The sequence below is a fragment of the Vipera berus genome (genome assembly GCF_964194415.1).
Source record: "Vipera berus genome assembly, chromosome: 6".
Classification (NCBI taxonomy): domain Eukaryota; kingdom Metazoa; phylum Chordata; class Lepidosauria; order Squamata; family Viperidae; genus Vipera; species Vipera berus.
The window spans coordinates 862,118-880,913 of record NC_138208.1 but is presented as its reverse complement, the minus strand read 5'-3'; the positions used below and the strand labels follow the sequence as shown (position 1 = coordinate 880,913).

Below are 18,796 nucleotides of genomic sequence, written 5' to 3'. Positions count from 1 at the left end.
GCCTAAGTAGGTCACTTGACAATTCTCTCCAAGAACGTGTCTTCTTCCTCTTTCTTCCCTCTGGCAGTTTTATCACTTCTAACCTTCCGGTGTCATCTGGAGAGACTTGCGGTTCTTTCCTGTCTTTCCGTGGGTTTTCCCCCCCTGCTCCAATGCATCAGTCCAGATTAGCAAGCTTACCGGTTGTCACTTCCCTTCAGTGCATCTACACCGTCTCAAAAGCCCCTCGACGTATTGCAGAAATATTACCCACCCAGAATCTTCTCAGCAAAGGCCGTCTTGTTTGCTTCAGGATCTCTTTGCTGAGCTGGTGCTTTTCTCCAACTTCTCCCGAGATGGCCTCAAGCAAGTTGGCCTTTTTCATCATTGCCAGGGCTAAAAAGTGGGACATCTGATAAGATCTTGTTTTGGTCTTATCCAGGCTTAATCATTCACACGCTTTCCCTCCCATTTCTCTTATTGGCACCTGCCTCCGTGGCGCAGATGGTGAGGCACCCGAAACTCTGACGCGAGTTCAGATGGAAGTGAAGAACAACTGAAGATCTCCTCAGCTGGAGAGGGGAGGTTAAGCCAGGATTGTTCGGAGAGCTTCAAGGGGCCCAAGGTTTGCTTCCTCGTCAAGGGTCCTGGGCAGAACCTTACGTGAATCTTCTCTGAGGACATCCGTCCAAAATGCAATGAATGGAGAAGGGAGTGTGAATGGTGAGAACCTCTTTCCTGCTCTTTCTCTGCCTTCCTTCGTGTTTCTAGGATCCTGAGCAAGCTTAGCACCCCACGGAACCAAGCAAATGGGCAGCTGAATCAGTTTGGGTTGAGGCAGCTCAGGAGAAGCCGGCTCTTAGTTGTGGAGACCTTTCCTTGTCACTTCCCTGTAGACATTCTCTGGAAATAGGGACCCCGTTTACGCTGCTTTCGTTTCTCTTACTGTGATGATCTTTGTAAGGTTAGTGGTGGCTGTAAGGGTGAATAGCCAGGCAGGCTGGCTTTTGTCCATTCATGGAGGCTAAAGAGCAACTTCCATTCAGTTTCCTCAACTGGGGATCCTTCTAATGTGAGGGGGCGTGTTGCGATGCTCTGGAGCGGTGCTGGAGGGAGGACAAGGAAATGAATGAGGCCTGATATACCAGGGTTGGCCAGATCAGGAAGATATTTCTTTGCATATGATTAATCTGCAATTAACTTATGTTAATCCTGCTCTGGAAGAGATGGCATTGTCCTTAAAGGAGGGTTAAGCAAAGGATCAATTAACCCTTTTGGGGAAGGCGGAGAACCCCATTCTGTGACCCCACCCTGTGAAGAGGGTGGGGTCACAGAATGGGGAAGGTGGAGTTTCTGCCTTGGTGGTGGAATTTTTGTCTGGAAAGTTGGCTGCGTATGTTTCTTTCTTCTTTTAAACCAGTGTTTCTGAACCTCGGCAACTTTAAGATGTCTGGACTTCAACTGATGGCGCCAATATCTACCTAAGGGCCCCAAATTGCTTGGGATTGGGAAATATCTCCTCCACATTTACTTGCTAGGATCCAAAGATCTTTCCCTTGAGTTCTGCTCCTAAGGACCTTAAGAAGGGTAGATAAAGGGGGAAATAGCTTTCCAATCCTGGCTCTGTATCTCTTCAATATAGTTCCAATCCTATGGCCTACTTGGAACCAGGGGAAGGTATAATAAGAATTGTTCTTGTGGTTTAGGATACTAGAAATTTTGCTTTTTTATTACTCTGATTTTATATTTTATTTCTTGAAACTCCATTTTTTAAAATCTTATCTCGCCATTCCCTATGCTGGTTTTGATACTGGGTTTAGGCACAAGGCTGTTCTTTGAATCGGACACGGACTAGGAGAGGAAATGGGAAAATATCCTGGAAGAGGAGGACAAACCACTTTTTGTATATTCTGGTTGGTTCCATGGACAGCTACGTGTCCATGAAGTTACCAAGAATCAAGTTTTTTAAAATTATTTTTAAAAATAAAATAAAAATAATCATGAAAAGCAAAACAAATACAAAAAGAGCTAAAATGATTGCACAACAAATGATTGTGTTATGTTTAAACAAGTCAAATCTTCACCTCACAAAAGTGGATTCAAAGGCTGAGAGAGAGAGAGAGCAGACAGGAAGTGCTCAATTTAAAATCGGTTGCTTAGTAACCATTCCAAATTATCAGTGATCAAAAAAAGGGACCTAAAACCCAGGTTGGAAGTTCCAATCCACCCCCTCCCCCCAAGCCGTGTGATTGCATTTGGGGAGTGCGACAACTGGCCCACATTAATGACTGTTTGCAGTATCCCGTGGTAATATGACTATGATCTATGACTATCTTTTTGCTGGAAAATGACACTTACTTTCAATTTGCAGCAAAAAAAAACCACACCCACTGCAGACAACGGGGTTCACTTAGTGACTGTAGTTGTCACTTAACAACTGTTGCAAAAAAAAAAGGTAATAAAATTTGGCATGGTCATGTGATGACATGTTTAATAATAATCACAAATTACAACTTTAATTCCATGATCAGTTACGATCATGTCAAGGATCACCTGTATTTGATCCACCAGCCTTTGGTATCTGGCGTACTGGTTTCTTTCCAAGAACGCTGTTTTTGCATGAATCTAAACATGATAACTCCAGAGTTCCCCAAGAGCTGAGGAATTTTAATGTTAAGGATATAATTTAACATCTTGAAATCTTATGTCCCTTGTTTAATGGTGCTATTCAACATTAAACAGGTTTTGTGTGTGTTAGCATACTATTGAACTGGTTGAATTTGCAACACAAAAAGGTCTTCAACCAACTGTATTTAAGCATCCTCTGGAGTGTCCAATAGAAGTTGAGATAAATTATTTGCTTGAACTGTTATGCTCCAATTCTTTCCCCCAGATTTCTTGTAAATTGTCTGTATTTATCTTTGTAAGATTCTTCAAATGTCAGTTAAACGGAACAGTTGGTTTAGCAGCCTCTGAAAATATTTTGGCTAATATAAAATCTTCTAGAATTACAGAAGTTGTTCAGGCCTCTAAGAACATCAGATATGTTTGAAATGAATATGTATTTTCAGCAGTTTTAGGCAAGCTGCATTCTTTTCTTAAGGGGCAAAAATCTGAAGGGCAGAATTAGCAATAAGTTAGTCTAAGGTGCTAATCTTATTTTCACTTCCTTTCTTTTTTTCCCCCTAAGAAAACAAGTTTCCCAATCATTTTTAAATAAGAACAGAGTCAGCAAGAGATTAGATTTACATCTTTTTCCTAGTAACGCTCAAATGCTGTCTTTAATATTGGAATTAGGACTAAATTCAGACTGTAATTGGAATGCAATACTTGCCAGGATTTCAAAGGTGAATAATAATGCTTCAATTTTATCCATAATAGTATATTTTTGTTTTAAAAATTGCTTGTGTGTCAAGCTATTCAGTAATCACATCCAGTAGGGTTATTAAGTTTTGAACATTTTCACTGCACAAGATGCATCATAACCGAGAAGGCTAGAAGTCTGATGTTCCATAAAACGTATATTTTTGTTAGTCTAATGAATTTAAATGGAATTAATATAGACATCTATCTAAAAGTACATACTTAAAATTCATGGATATTCTCAACCATCTGTTGTTATAATTATTAATCTCTTATACAGCTTAAAACATTTATTTTTTAAAATTTGTTATTCACAAAAAAGTCCCATCCTTTACAGTTTCCATAGAAATCTTATTACCATATCTACAGGCAGCATAATACTTTTATTCCAATTAATTGGAATGGGCTGTATTGCTGAAGAAACTCCATAAAATTCAGTAAAGAGCTTTGGTAATTATTGATAAGGCCTATAATACACATTTATATATTAACAACTTGTATTCACTGGTCATCTGTCTGAATTGAATATCTCTGGATTGTCTGATAGAACAAGTGAAAAGTTCAGAAACCAAATGAAATGTAAGGAAAGTTGAATAGCCTTGACACGTCCCACGGTGAAGCTAAAAATACTGGGAAAATAATGGCATTCTTTTTTTTGCACCTATATCTACACATACCCACCAGGTTTCGTTTTGATAAATTGGTAAAAAGAACTTTTTATCTCATATAAGTAACATCTCATGAAACGATGGTAAATATAAAATATTGTTTTATAATGGAAAGGCTCAGGAAGCAGGAACTAAGCCAGTGTCTTAATTAAGCCATGCAAGATAGAGAGACAAAGGTGGGGCAAAATGGGCTACACAGGTATAAAATATGATAGCTTTATGATAAAGATCTTGGGTGGGTTCAGAAAGATACCAAGGTAAAGGAATAGCAATAAAAAGGCATTATATATGCCCAGTGCTTTTTTTGTAAAAGAAAAAGGTGCCGGAACTCACACATGTCATACAACCTGCCTTGCCTACCCTACATGGTTCCATCCAAAAAAGGTGCTGGAACTCCGTTCTGAGTGTTCTATGACAAAAAAAGCCCTGTATATGCCACATGGAACATCTGCGTTGTGTGGGCCACAATGTCTATTCAACTTAGCCGTGTCGTGTTAAGAGGTTTCAAGGGCAATCTTTTATGGATCAATTTCCGTGTGAAGAAAGAGCCAGGACCATCTCAACCTTGGTAACTGAAAGATTACCAAGGTTGAGCTCCCAGGATTCCCCACTTTGGAATAAACTGAACAAGAGGGAAGAGCTAACATTTGACACCAAGATGTTGCTAGCTTTATTTATTTATTTATTTATTTATTATTTATTAATTTAATTTGTATACCGCCCTTCTCCCGAAGGACTCAGGGCGGTGAACAGGGCAATACATAATAAAAACAAGATACAAAAATTAAAAATTATTAAAAGTAATTAAACAACGATGCCCGTAATAAATTAGTACAGATTAAAAGTTAAGTTAATTTATAAAACCCAACCCCATCCCATCAGGTCAGGCCGGCTTGTTCAAAAAGGTGGGTTTTAAGATCGCGCCGGAAGGAGCGGAGATCAGGCGCCATCCGGAGCTCGACCGGAAGATGGTTCCATAAATCCGGTGCGCCCACAGAGAACGCCCTCCCCCTGGGGGCCACCAGTTGGCATTCTTTAGAACTCAGGACCTTTCATTTTTAACTATGTAAAAAAAGGAATAATAGAATAATTTTTCATAAATACTCATCATTAGCAAAATATTCAGGGTCTGACATAGGGCGTGATAGAAATATAAGTAAAATTGCCTAGGTTGAAGGGAAAAAAGGGGAAATCCTTTTTAAGTTTTAAATATTTTTGTTTATTTCTATTGTATTTATTTGTAGCCTGACTTTACTTTTTTTACAAATAGCTCAAGGCAGCAAACATATCCAGCACACCTTCCTCCTCCTATTTTCCACCCACAACAACCCAGGCAGGTGGGCTGGGCTGACAGAGGGAGGGGCCGGCCCAAGGTCACCCGGCCAGCCTTCATGGCTAAGATGGGACTTTTGCTCACGCGCTCCCCCTTTCAAGCCTGGTTCCTTCACCGCTGGACCAAACGGGCAATTGTATGAAAATCATACGTTGTTTGATATTGTTTATATCAGCTTCGTGTTAGAATAAATTTTCCTCCAGTGATTCCAGTAAAAGACGAGGCTGCTTCCAAGGTTTGAAGACAAAGCGATGTCCGTGCCCTCTTGAGCTCCGAAGGGCCTTTTAGAGGCTAAATCTAAAACGCTCCATTAGCGTTTTGTTATTTTACTGGATTTCCTGTATTTTAATTTAAGGAGGAAATGGATTCCACATTTGCCATTAGAAGCTAAAATATATCAAGATTATCTTAATAAGAACAGTTCAGTTTCAAATGCGTTATAAAATCTTGCTAAACCATCTACTTAAAAAAAACCTGGTCATTGTTATGATCATACATATGGACTTTGCTATCACCAAATGTTACGTATGACACAGAGCAGAGTTTGACAAGAAATTAATTGCATCGCGTGCTTGATTATCAAAGTTTCCTCCTTTCATCTTATAGCAACATAAGAAGCCAAGCATAATGGATTGGATTGATTGATCATATGCCGTCAAGTTGCTTTCGACTCCTATTGACCACATAGGTAGATTGTCTCCATGACAATCTATCCCTAACCCAGGGCACCTCCATTGCTACTCCATCCACCTTGTTCTGGTTGTCCTCTTCTTCTTCTTCCTTCCGTCTTTCACAGCATTAGAGCGTTGTCCAAAGCTGGGATTTCACATTGTTCGATGTGAGATAATTCAAGCCTGATCATTTGCACCTTGAGTGAAAGCTCTGTCTGGGTGGATTTGTTCAATGATCCATTGGATTATTTTCTTGACTCTCCATGGTATTCTCAGGAGCCTTCTCCAAGATCAATATTCAAAAGCGTGAATATTCTTCCTATCCTGCTTCAAAGTCCAACGGTCGCTTCTACGCAGCCTCACAGGGAATAGCAGAGCTTGCAGGATTCTCACCTTTGTAGGTACAGACCAGATTGCCTACCCCTAGTATAGACCTATACATATACAGAGCACTCAACTGCTTTGAAACTAATCCAATTTGGTACTCAATGCATTTTGACAGGAAAATTTTGCCCGGTATTCATTGTCCGTTTGATATTCAACGTGCAAGGGAGAACTTGTCGGTGTCAGCTGCCTTGCGACTCACTACATTGCTCTTTATGGGGAAAATTTGTTTGGTACTCATAGTTTTTGGTACTGAGCGCATCTCCTGGAACCCATTAACGATGCGTACCAAGGTACCACAGTATTTGCGTGTTTTCCAAGACCTTCACAGCTGCTCTACTGCAGGGTTATTTCTTGGCCTCTTGTTCCTTTCCTGTTGATGGTGGATGCTAAAAGGTAGAAGCTCCCCACAAGCGATATTTTTATTGGCAGTTCTATGACTGGCTGCTCTACTTCCTGTCATTACTTTGGCCTTTTTAATGTTTTAGTCTAATTTTTCCACTCCGCAATGAAGAAACTATTGTGGCTGCAGTTGGTGTCTTTTCAACTTTTACTGAACCATCATCATTAATCTGATTTCTAAACTGAAAAATGGTTTAAAAAAAGAAAACAAGAATATCTTCCCATACAAAAAACTACTAATTGGAGAAAAAAAACTTAACGGTATTCACGTACAGCAATGTATGGGTAAACGTAAAAAATTATAAAATAGAAAGGCCTATCTTAACAGCTGTACACAGATTATGCAATCCTGTCTGGAGTTAACCTGGACTGTGTACCGTGGAGCAGATTCCCAGACAGGTCAGCATCAGATCTCAGCTCTGAGTTGATGGCGATCATGCTTTTCAACTCCATTCCCTCTCATCTGGTTGGAAGAAGAAAGAAGCGGGCAACCTGCGTTAGGAAATGGAGAAAGCGCTGGTGCTCCTGCAGGCTCTGTGGCTTTCGATGGTCAAAACCCTCCACTGTGCAGCCAGATGGAGCTGTGGCCCAGGCAGAGCTTGTGTTGCGATGAGACAACCGGGATGGCTGTCATGCTAGCTGGACCAAAGGCTGCACCAGGGGGGGCTGAAGAGTTTGTGTACACTTTTGCCAAGCTCAGAGTTTCTCTGTGACTCGACTGCGTCCCTCCCCGTTGTAAAAGGCCACATGGGACTTCTGGCAAGGCAGCTTTCAGATTTAGGTTAAGAGGTCATCAGGAGGTTGACATCCCATAATACCACCTCAACCTCTCACTTTCAGAGGTTTTGAAGCCATTGGGCTTGCTTAAATACCTTAGTTTCTGGACCTAAGTCCTACTCTTAAAGTTCTGTATGTTTTGGGACTTGGATATCTTCCTTCTGGAAGTTCAACCAAGTATTTCCCACCTGCTCAGGAGAGGTTGGAGGACCTTGTCAATCATGGCACTAATACTGGAGTCTGGCCCTCCACCTCACGCACACACATAGCAAGTTCTAAGCACTAAGTCAGATCACAAAATTCTTGGTCCAAAAATCTCCACCAAGTGGTTCTGCGTTAGCAGATGCTCTAAAAAAGAGAGAGAGAGAAACTTCTCCAAGTTCCTAAGGCATTTGAGCCAAGTTTTTGCCTTTCTGGATATGGCTTGAAGATTCAACAGTCGTTTGCTGGTGGGGGTCAACTCTGAGGAAAGTGGGTTGTGATAACAATCCAGAGATCTCTTTATTCCAAATAGATGGTGCCACCAGACTGGCTAGAGTTTATTTTTGTAGACCTTTTTTTTCCCCGCAATGCCTTCATCCCGGGCAACAGACAGGCCTGACTTTTCTGCCCGTATCAGAACAAATAAAATATCCTGATAATTTAGTTTCAGGCAGTCCTCGCCTTAAAACCACTCACTCGGGAACCGTTCAAAGTTATGAAGACACCAAGTGAATGTTGGTTACAACCGGTCTTCGGAGTTCCCTTCCTCTCGCACCCCTTGTTTTAGTCGGCAATGGGAATCCCCATCCCAATAGCCATTGTAAGGTGAGGACTACAAGTAATTGGGTTCTCCTATGACTTTGTAACCCTTTGGTAATTGTCCCCTCAGGTCGGCTTTCTTTTCATTTTTATGCTCTAAAGCCGCCTCCTTCCCTTAGGTCAGGGGTAGGCAACCTCGGCTCTTTTATGACTCGTGGACTTCAACTCCCAGAATTCCTGAGTCAGCATAGCTGACTCAGGAATTCTGGGAGTTGAAGTCCACGAGTCATAAAAGAACCGAGGTTGCCTACCCCTGCCTTAGGTATTCAAGATGGACAGTGATTGATATTTATATGTTATTTATATGTAAGGGTGTAGGGCTACACATATGCCGTATAGAGTACATTTAGACGTGTGTGACGTATGCGTACGCTTCGAGAGCAAGCAACTTTCATGTTTAAAGTGTGCCATTGTGCCCACAGGAAAAAATGACCCTGAAGCTTATCCATCCATCCATCCATCCGGCGGGCCCATTTCCCCTAGAAGGCGACTTTGGATCCCGGGCCCATCCCGGCCTTGGACGGAAAGGAGGAAGCTACGCGGGGCGTCGGGAGCCGTCGGGGGGGGGCGCCTCTCTCCAGAAAAAGCCACCCGGCTCATCGGCCTTTATCAGGCCGGGGCGGGACGGCGCTTTTCCGGGGGGGGGGCGAGAGGCGCCCTCCTTCCCTGCCCGCGGCCCCCCCGGTGGGACCCCGAAGCGCCCCGAGCAAGGGGGGGTCGCTCGCTTTCCTTTCGGCAAATGCCCCCCCCGCCCGTTTGCGTTCTGGGCGCCCGGACCCCCGAAGCCCCCCCACAGAGGGGGGCGACCTTCTCCCCCCTGCCCCCCCGGGGTCTTCTCGAAGTGCCCCCCCCCGTGCAGGCCAGGCCCTCGCCCGCTACACACACACACACACAGAAGCGGGGAGAGGGGGGGGGTTGCAGCCCAGCCCCCGCCGCAGAGCCCCCTCGCGCCCCTCCCCCCGCTTCCTCCCTCCCTGCCCGCCTTCCTTCCTTCCTTCCTTCCGCCCCTCCCCCCGCCCCGCTCTCTTTTCCGGCCTCCGGAGCCCTTTTCCGCCCCGCTCCCACTTCCTGCCGGGCCTTTAAGAGGGCAGAGCCGGGGACTGGCGTCGCTTCCCAGCCCAGCAGCTCTCCGGGCCCGCCGCCGCCCGCAACGCCCGCCCACAACGCCCGCCCGCCTGCCTGCCTGCCGCCGGGCCCGGGCGGGGGAGGAGCGGCCCGAGAGCGGGGGAGGGCGGCGCAGGGCCATGCCGGGATGAGGCGCGCGCGGGCGGCCGGCCGCTGATCCCAGGGAGCCCCCGCCCGCCTGCCTTCCTCCTCCTCTCCTTCTCCTTCATCTCCTTCTTCTCCTTCTTCTCCTTCTTCGGCCGGCCGGCCCAGGAGCCGCTGCGGGGGAGCCAGCCGGAGCCGCTTCCCGCCTAGCCCGCTCGCCCCCCCCCCGCCCAGAGATGTCGGAGGGTCCCGACCTGGTCTGCATCAAGGTAAGAGCCCCCCGGGGGGGAGGGAGGGGGCTGCTCCGTCGCCCAGGGCCCCCCCGCCCCCTTCCTCCCCTGCAAGCGGGGGGGGTCTTCGGCGGAAACGCGCCTCTCGCCCGGACTCGCCTTCGCGGGATCGGCGGAGCCCCCCCCCCCCAGTTCTGGCTCTGCGGGTCCTGGAGGGGGGAGTGCGTGCCTCTGCGTGTGTTGTGTGTGTTGTGTGTGTGTGTGTTTGCGCAGAAGGGCCAGCAGGCAAAGAAAGCCCCCTCCCCCCCCCCCGGGCTGGGCAGGAGAGCCTCTGGAGAAGTTTCCGAAGTTGCTCCGGGCGGAAGGGCCGGGTCGCGGGGGGGGGTCGCGGGGGTCCCCCTCGGAGGGGCGCCGTTCGGGGGCCGAGCCCCCCCCGCAGCCCCCCTTCCTCCCCCCCCGACGGCCGAGGGGGTCCCTGCCGGTCCGCCTTCGCGGGGGGGGGGGTGGCGGCGCCCTTCGGACCAGCCGCGTCTCCCTCAGGCTTTCCCCCCTCAGCCGGCCGGCTCCCTTCGCCCCTTCCCAGGGAAGCGGGAACGCCTCCCAATCCAGGCTGGCCTTTGGCGGCCCGCTCCGCCGACGCGGCTGCCCGGGAGGAAGGCAGGCAGGCAGGCAGGCAGGCAGGCCGCGCTCGCTCGCTCGCTCGCTCGCTTTAATCCCGCCGATTTCATTGAAAGGCGATTAACAAACATGACAGGTCCACCATGCATAGAGGAGGCAAAGGGACACGAAAAGTGCAAAAGAAACCCCCCCTCCTAAAAGTAATAGTTGCATGCATACATTCACCCTATATCTTAAACTGCAGGGGTCTTCAAACTTGGCCCTTTTATGTCCTGTGGACTTCAACTCCCAGAATTCCTCAGCCAGCTTTGCTGGCTGAGGAATTCTGGGAGTTGAAGTCCACAGGACATAAAAGGGCCAAGTTTGAAGACCCCCTGATCTAAAGTAATCTAGTCTATTGCCATGGAGGCAGTCATAAAATCTGTCCAACATCCATAGGATTGAGGGACCTTAATGTTATTTGATTATGGGATGTTAAATGTTATTCGGTCGCTGTCCTAAACTGATGGTTGTTGGTTTAGAATTACCTTTGACTAAAATTGAATGGTGTCTGAATTAAGCTAGTTGAGGACTGTTGTTGTTGTTGTTGTTGTTAGCTGCGAAGTCATGTCCGACCCATCACGACCCTATGGACAACATTCCTCCAGGCCTTCCTGTCCTCTACCATCTTCTGGAGTCCATTTAAGCCCACACCTCCTGCTTCAGTGACTCCATCCAGTCACCTCCTTCTCTGTCGTCCCCTTCTTCTCTTGCCCTCCACCTTTCCCAGCATTAGGCTCTTCTCCAGTGAGTCCTTCTCATTCGGTGGCCAAAGTATTTGAGTTTCACCTTCGTTGAGGACTGTAGTGGAAGACAAACTGAAGAACCCCTATAAAGGCATTTCTGAATTTTTAAACCAGCGACTGCCTGCATTTGAAAATCTTTTTTGACTTGTGTCTTACCGTTTAGTCTTCTCTAATCGTTGAGGCCCATCTACAAGCAGTGAACATTATTATTATTATTTTTTTTAAAAAATCCCATGATTTATGTTTTAATTTGCATTTCCCTGGAGGATAGCTTGTGTTGTTTCACGCCCAAAGAACTTGATTTCGACATGCCCGTAATTTGTTTTGCTGAAATATACTAACATGTACCTTGAGATTGCTATCCTTAAAAATATGTTAAGGAGAGGTGGTTACCAACAATTTTAGTTTTTGTCGTTCGTGGAAAAAAAACAGCTCTGATAATGGGATTGCTAAAATATATTTATAGTTCACCTTTATTTTTTTTATAAATAAAAAGCAAACTTGCTTAATACTCCTTCCTCTTATTTTCCTCAAAACAACAACCCTGTGAGGTGGGCTGGGCTGAGAGAGAGAGAGCAACTGGCCCAAAGTCACCCAGCTGGTTTTTCACACCTAAGGCAGGACTAGAACTCACCATTTCCTGCTTTTTAGCCTGATGCCTTCACTACCAAACCAAACTGGCTATTTTTCAATTCAATAATTGAATTTAATTCAATATTAAGTGTAGTTGAAGGCTCCACTTTTAAATTGTTTCTGCCTTCTTTTCCTGTGTGGTTCTGGGATCTGCAGCACAAAGTTTTACCAGAAATCCTTTATATTATGAACTATCACATAATACCTTCTTTATACAGTTAGGATTGCACAACAGTCACTCAGTGGTAGTGACTGGGGATTTTCCCCCCCTTTCCATAAATCATGGGCTGCCCATATGTAGTCAACTTAAGAGAGAGGAGTGAATGCTTCAGTTCCCTTTCAGGGGCTTAAAACCATTGTTTTGTTTACTTTGGATTGCTTTCGATGGGCAGGCCCCGTTGAAGGAAAGGAAATACTTATCGAAGCAAGGTTTTTCTAGTTGGAGAGTTGCAAGGCTGTTTTCTGAGTACTGTAGCAGAGACTTCTAATGTTTTGCTCCCCATATTGCAGCAGTGTTGAAAGGGCCCGTCCTCTGTAGTTAGAAGGCGGTATGTCCCCATTAGCTTGCAGATTAATAGGTTGTCTTCTTTAGTTTGTGTCAGGATCGGCGTGCTTTTGCTCAGTCTGTTTTTTCACAGAATAAGAAACTTCTGCGCTGTACCCAAATTCTTTTTGTCTTTTGGAAATGATGTCATCACTCACATTTAGTGGAAAGAGTTCCAGAGCAAAAGTAAATACATTTTAAAAATCCATGCTGCATGCTCTTCTTTGCTCAGAAGTAAAAAGTGAATGTATAAGTTGCTTACTATATCCTGGCAGCATTTAATCAAGCAATATTCCTTGCGCAACTCTGGGTTTCGCTGTCCACAAAGTTTCCACAAGACGGGTAGCTTTTGCTTTGGCAACCTCTTCCCTTGCAGTAAAGAAGCATGATCTTTATAATATCTTTTTTTTTTTTGTGGTTTCTCCTGGGCCTTACACACGGGCCTCTGGAAAGCTTTTCAGTATTTAAAACAATATCACCATCTTTTCTCAAAAAGTCTAGGGAAAGAAGGAAAGTCTGTGTGTGGGGAGAGGGAGTTTTTTTTTTTAAAAAGAAGGCAAGCCTTTAAATGGGATTTCGAGTATAATTTGGTACCTGAAAAGTTGGGTGTCCAGCTATATCTAGTTTTTCTACTTAGAACTATTCATTTGGTCGCCATTCAGATTTATGACATTGAAAAAGCGACTTATGACCATTTTTCACATTTATGACGGTTGCGGCGTCCTGGGGGGGGGCGGGTCACGTGATCCCCTTTTGCGACCTTCTGACAAGCTAAGCCAAAGGGGGAGCCAGATTCACTTAGCCTTGTTATTAATTTAGCGACTTGCGATGATTCACAGTTGTGTCAAAAAACTCACTTATCAACTGTCTTGCTTAGCAAAGGAAATTGTGGGCTCATTTGCGGTGCGGACTTGGTCCTGCACTCTCCCTACCCACCCGCCCACTCAAAGCCAGGACTGAATTCTTTTATTAAATAGGCATCACTCGGGAAAGAGGTGAAATCAATTGTTGCTCAAAGGAGCTTATCAAGCAAACAAAGGAGGAAATGAACAAAGTTTATTTCCTGCTTCACTGCCGGCTCCAGTACCAATGTTAGGATGGCCTTTTCTGAGATAAGTGAAATCCGTGTTCTGGGGGCAGGGGAGGTGGGTCCTTCGTCATAGTCCGGAAGGTGGGGCCGAGGCGGGCCAAGGTGGCAAGTGAGATGCTTTTAAATTTCCTGGCATTTCTGGCCCCAAGTCCAGTTGATTCACCCCGTTGAAAAGCAAATGGGAGTCGGCCTGCCTGGACCAGACTCTTGGATTATCCTAAACCAGTGGAGTTAATCTGATCTGTCAGCTCCTGTAATTCAGTGGGATTATGCTGAAGGTCTTCATTTCTCATTTTTGCTACTACATTCCCCACTTCCCTGCCCCTAGGGAAAAGGGAGGCGGAGAAAAGGCGAAGTCTCAAATTTCCTGTTTTGTCTTTATCCAAGGGATATCCGAGTGCAATGTATCTCTCAACCGTGGCAACTTTAAAATATGGGGACTTCAACTCCCAGAATTCCTCAGCCAGCCATACCGGCTGGAGAATTCTGGGAGTTGAAGTGCCCATGTCTTAAAGTTGCCAAGGTTGAGATACATTGCACTAGTGTCTCTCATCCAAAGTTATATCTTGATCTGACCTACTTCATATTTTTGAGAAGGCCACTAGAGTGCTGTCACTAAAAAGGCACCGTTGCCTTTGAATTGAGTTCAGCTTCCTTATCAGTGGTAGGGAAGTGTTTTGCTCTTGTCTGCATGCAGTTTTTCCCCCCCTTTAGCCTCCCAATTCTAGCTTGCACACTTGGGCTTCTACCCAAGTACCTGAATAGCTTTCCAGGATCAGCAGAAGTCAGCGAGGGTCTTCTGGCCAGCTGGAGAAGATAGGAACGCCTCCTGGTCCTACCTGAACCAAACACCAGGTGGACGGAAGCAGGGTGTCCACAGGGTGTGGTCAGAAGTCAAGATGGTGGCCACAACGCGTGATCCAAGCTGCACCTGTTATTCACCTGTAGCTTCAGTCACCTCATTGTGGACACTCTCCTGATGGTTTTGGCCATAATTTGTGGATTCTTGTAGAAGTCTTATCTTCTGCACCTTTGGCTTTGCCTGGCCATTGTGGTCTTATTCTGACCTGGAGAGCTGGCAGAAGTCCTGTTCTTTTTTGTATCCGTTTTAAATGTTTAGGAGAACCTCTGCATAAAGGAAATAGATTTTCTTCCATTATTCCAGTAATATACTTTCCTATTGAAACTTAAACCTAGTTAAGCAAATAGGAGATCTCAGTTTGGTCTAGGAGTTAAGGCAGCCGGCTAGAAACTAGGAGACGGTGAATTCTAGTCCCACCTTCGGCATGAAAGCCGGGTGGGTGATTTCGGGCCAGTCCCTCCCTCCTGGCCCAGCCCACCTCACAGGGTGGTTGTGGGGAAAACAGGACAAGGAAGCAGTATGAAGTGTGTTGCCACCTGGAGTTAGCTGTAAAAATAATAAGGGCGGGAGGCAAATATAATAAAAATAAAGATTGTATTTGGCATTCGGACTCCATTAACATTGTACTCCTGAATGCTTGTCAGAAGGATGGCTTCTCCGTAGACTTTTATTTATGGACATTTGCTTCGAGATTGTAAGTTTTATGATATAGTTACCCATGTGCTGGTTTTTCTTCCCTGTAATCAGATTTTATCTAAATAATTACTGAGTTGTATTGATCAAAATGAATATGCCACACTTCTTATTTAGTAAATGAGATCTGATTCTTAAGGGTGACTGCCACATTACTGGTCTGATTAAACATGTTTGATTGAATAAACCACAGGGAGCTACATTCACAACAGTTTAGCCAAAACCAAACCACGTTAAGGCTTACTCAGGACAATGTGAACTCCTCCATCCCCATCTGTAGTAGTCTTGTGATCTTATGAATTGCATTCGTAGTTACAGCATGATGACCTTAATGCAGCACGATGTCAACTAACTTACACCATTTATGCAGTGACATCACACAACGCAGGGGTCCCCAACCCCCGGGCCACGGCATGCCAGCAACCGATCCACACAAACAGGCAAAGCCCCATCCGTGGGATTCAGGCAGCACACAAAGCCAGCCCCCCCTCCGATCTGGGGAAAAACCTCTCTCCACGGAAGGGGTCCCTGGTGACCGAAAGGTTGTGTGTGTGTGTGTGGCGGGGGGGGGGCTCTGACAGTGCATGCAGCAGCTTCCCCTCCCCCACCTGTGTATTCGTATATTTTGCCTAATCAAATCAAGCCTATTTTTCTTCTAAAAGCAATTATAAAACAGTGGGCCTAAGGATAACAATACATGGAATAAATGACAGAACGGAATAGTGATTTTAATTAAATGTGTTTTAAAGTTTGAAAGCTTCATTTAAAATCCAGGAAGTTCCCTTCAGTTACGAGAAGCTAATAAAAAAGTAAGTCAGTCTAAAGAATAAGCAACATTCTGCATTTTGTCATATAACAGATGAAACTCTTCTTGGCTGAAGTGAACTGGTTTACTGGATTTTTTTTTTTTACTTAATAGCTTTCTGGGAAAGAATTTAATCTAGTGGCAGTACAAATCCAGTGTATTTCTATTAAATGGAAATTTTCAGTCCTGAATTAGAATAACTTTTCTTTTGCGGCAGCTTCCCTAGCGAAGCGTGTTTTGCTTCAGTGTAATAAGTGCCATTTATCCATTTTAAGTGTTTCACCGCTATAGGAGAGCGGTCTCCAAACTTGGCAACTTTAACACCTATAGTATTCAACGGGGAGAATTCCCCAAGCAACATGGCTGGTTGAGGAATTCTGGGAGTTGGTCTACAAGTCTTAAAGTTGCTAAATTTGGAGAGCCTGCTGAAGGACAAAGGAGAACCCTACTATGCAGCTCTTAGTTTGATGCCTTTTACCGCCTCCCCATTTAAAAAGTTTTTCATGTTAAAACCCTAGAAGGTAGATGCAGACTGAGTTCATACATTTGGTGCTTTGGTCTAGCTCAGGCTGCTTGGGGAATCCTGGGAGATGAAGTCCACACGTCTTAAAATGGTCCAGCTTGAGAAACACTGGCCTTCTCAGCCTTGAGATTTCTGGCCATTGGGCACTTACCTAGGGTACAGACCTGTCCCCTAAAATGGCCATAGAAACCAATTTTGGTGTCCAAGTCCCTGTGACGATCCTGGAAGTATGGAAGCAATCTCTTTTTCAAGTCATGGTCTCTGGACTTCTCCAGAACCTCCGACATTACTGAAATTCACTGCTTCCTCCAGAAAACTTTGCCAGGAAGAAGTCGGATCTAGAGGTGAACTGGCTGAATCAGCTGAATTTTTTCTGCATGACTTGGCTGGAAGAAGGACGTTGAGGACGTTCTTGGACATTCAGCATTTTGGTCATTGGCCGCCTCCCTCCCTTTCATCCTCACCAAGCATCAGCACTCTTTTCCATCTCCAGAAGAAGCACAAGAAGTTTGTTTTAATTTTAATACATTTGTGTTAAAATGTGTGGGGGTTGCTGTGATGGGGATAATAATAAGAAGGAGCATTAGATGTGTTCACCTTGAGTTTATTAAAAAAAATAAAGGTGAGAATAAGCAAACAAACAAATATAAATATCTGTTGGTTATTGTAAGCCATCCAGTGTTGGTGTTTGAGGTGGGTGGCTATGTTGGTTTATGATTGCAATAAACAGTTGAGTTGGGCAGCTACTGTATGTTAACTAAATAATAGAGCATTACTATAAGCACTTGAACAAGAACATTACTTCCACACTTCCACATCTGTATGGACAAACATTCTAGTGGTGTTATGGAGCCATCATAATTCTTATTTTGGTCCTTGGATAAAATGTGCGTTTGGACTGTTTCCATCCTGCTTGGTTGCTTATTTGTTTATTTGCCTTATATGCCTGACATCTTTGCAGCGGCATCCTGCTCTCAAAAGTCCTAATATAGGATTGTGTGTCTTGTCTGTGCACATGCATGAGACTGAATACAGGGCCCTCCGTCAGGTGATGGCAAAGAAGCCTCAGAGAATTAATTGCAGCTCCTCTTGATGGAAAGACACCACGCTCAATTTTTTTACGGTCAATTTTTTTACGGTATCAGATTGTTTATTAGCACCTACTTAACAAATGTCTCACTTAGCAACAAAAATGTTGGCCTCAGTTGTGGTGGTATGGAGGACTACTGTAATTACTTGATTAATTACCCTCCTTAACATTGTTTTCAGAGAGATTTGCTGATTTCCTTTAATTGCAGGACCCTTTAGAGCAGCGGCCCCCAACCTTTTGGGCACCAGGGACCACCGCTTTCGTGGAGAGAGGTTTTTCCGTGGACTGGAGAGGGCGTGGTTTTGGGTGCTGCCTGCATCCCACGGTTGGGGCTTTGCTTGTTTGTGTGGATCGGTTGCTGGCAGGCCGCGGACCGGTACCGGTCCACAGACCAGGGATTGGGGACTCCTGCTTTAGATGACTATGCTGTATTCTCCGATCTGCATTTTGCACTGGGGTCCTTGGCTTGCCTGTTGGGAAGTAGACAGTTCAAATGGACTTCCCACTTCCATCCTGGATAGGTCGATTGCGTAGTGGCAAGATGCCGTGATGTGTTTCTGTGAGTTAGGTGGAGAGAAGGGTGGCGCTGTAAAGCTTTTATTCTTTGATTACATGCTGGTTTGTTGGCTTCTCAGTTGAATAGTCTTCCTCTTCACATGGAGGCTTCTGTTGTCCCTCTCATCCCGTGGAGGCAACAGTGCTGCAAATCGTGGCTTACATTTGGAGAGCCAGCAGTGGGAATATTTACTTGTGTTCCGCCTCGCTTCTGGAGCGTCGGGAATTCTGAGAATTGAAGCCCACTTCTCTTATACAGCGCAACTGTATTTCTGCTTCTGCTTACAGTTGGGATCGTGGCTGGTGTAATGCTAAACCATACTTGGCTTATTCGGTTCCCAGTTGGGGCCTACTTAAGATTGAAAGCAGGGGGGGGGGAGAGTGGCAAGGAAGAAAGCCAAGTTTCTGAACCCACCATCCAGCCCAAATGCAAATTTTAGTGTTCAGCATTCCCATCACTGTAGATGCCGGTGTATAAAAACTAAAACTCACTGCCGTCAGTTGTGATTATGCTGTTGTGTGATGCCTGGAGACCAAAAAGTCTTATTTCAAGAAGGGAGCGGCCTGAATTTCTCAGTGTGAAAATGCTCAATGAAATTATGCAAAGATCTTGCTGGGAAGCATGTAAGTACCATTTGAAAAAAGTCTTTGCATCATATTTTTTCATCTGTATATTAACATTTAGTACTGCTAGCTAAAGCCCAGTATAAATATTAAATGCATAAGTCACCTAGCACTTTCTAAATTTAAAATGCAGACCCTTTTTTTCCTCCAAGATTAT

At 45.0% G+C, this 18,796-nt stretch overlaps 1 protein-coding gene across 3 annotated transcripts in view; it reads left to right on the top strand.

Moving 5' to 3' along the window:
• Positions 1-626: 626 nt before the first annotated feature.
• ETV6 (ETS variant transcription factor 6) overlaps positions 627-18,796 on the top strand; it is a 97,506-nt gene continuing 79,336 nt past the window's right edge. For 2 of the 3 annotated variants that reach the window (XM_081331290.1, XM_081331288.1), the window contains exon 1: positions 9,464-9,856. In XM_081331290.1, coding sequence (XP_081187416.1) covers positions 9,824-9,856 — 33 coding nt within the window. In that variant the 5' untranslated portion in view covers positions 9,464-9,823. Of the gene's footprint in view, positions 703-9,463; positions 9,857-18,796 lie in introns of those variants that run through there. The other variant, XM_081331289.1, reaches the window with a different exon arrangement.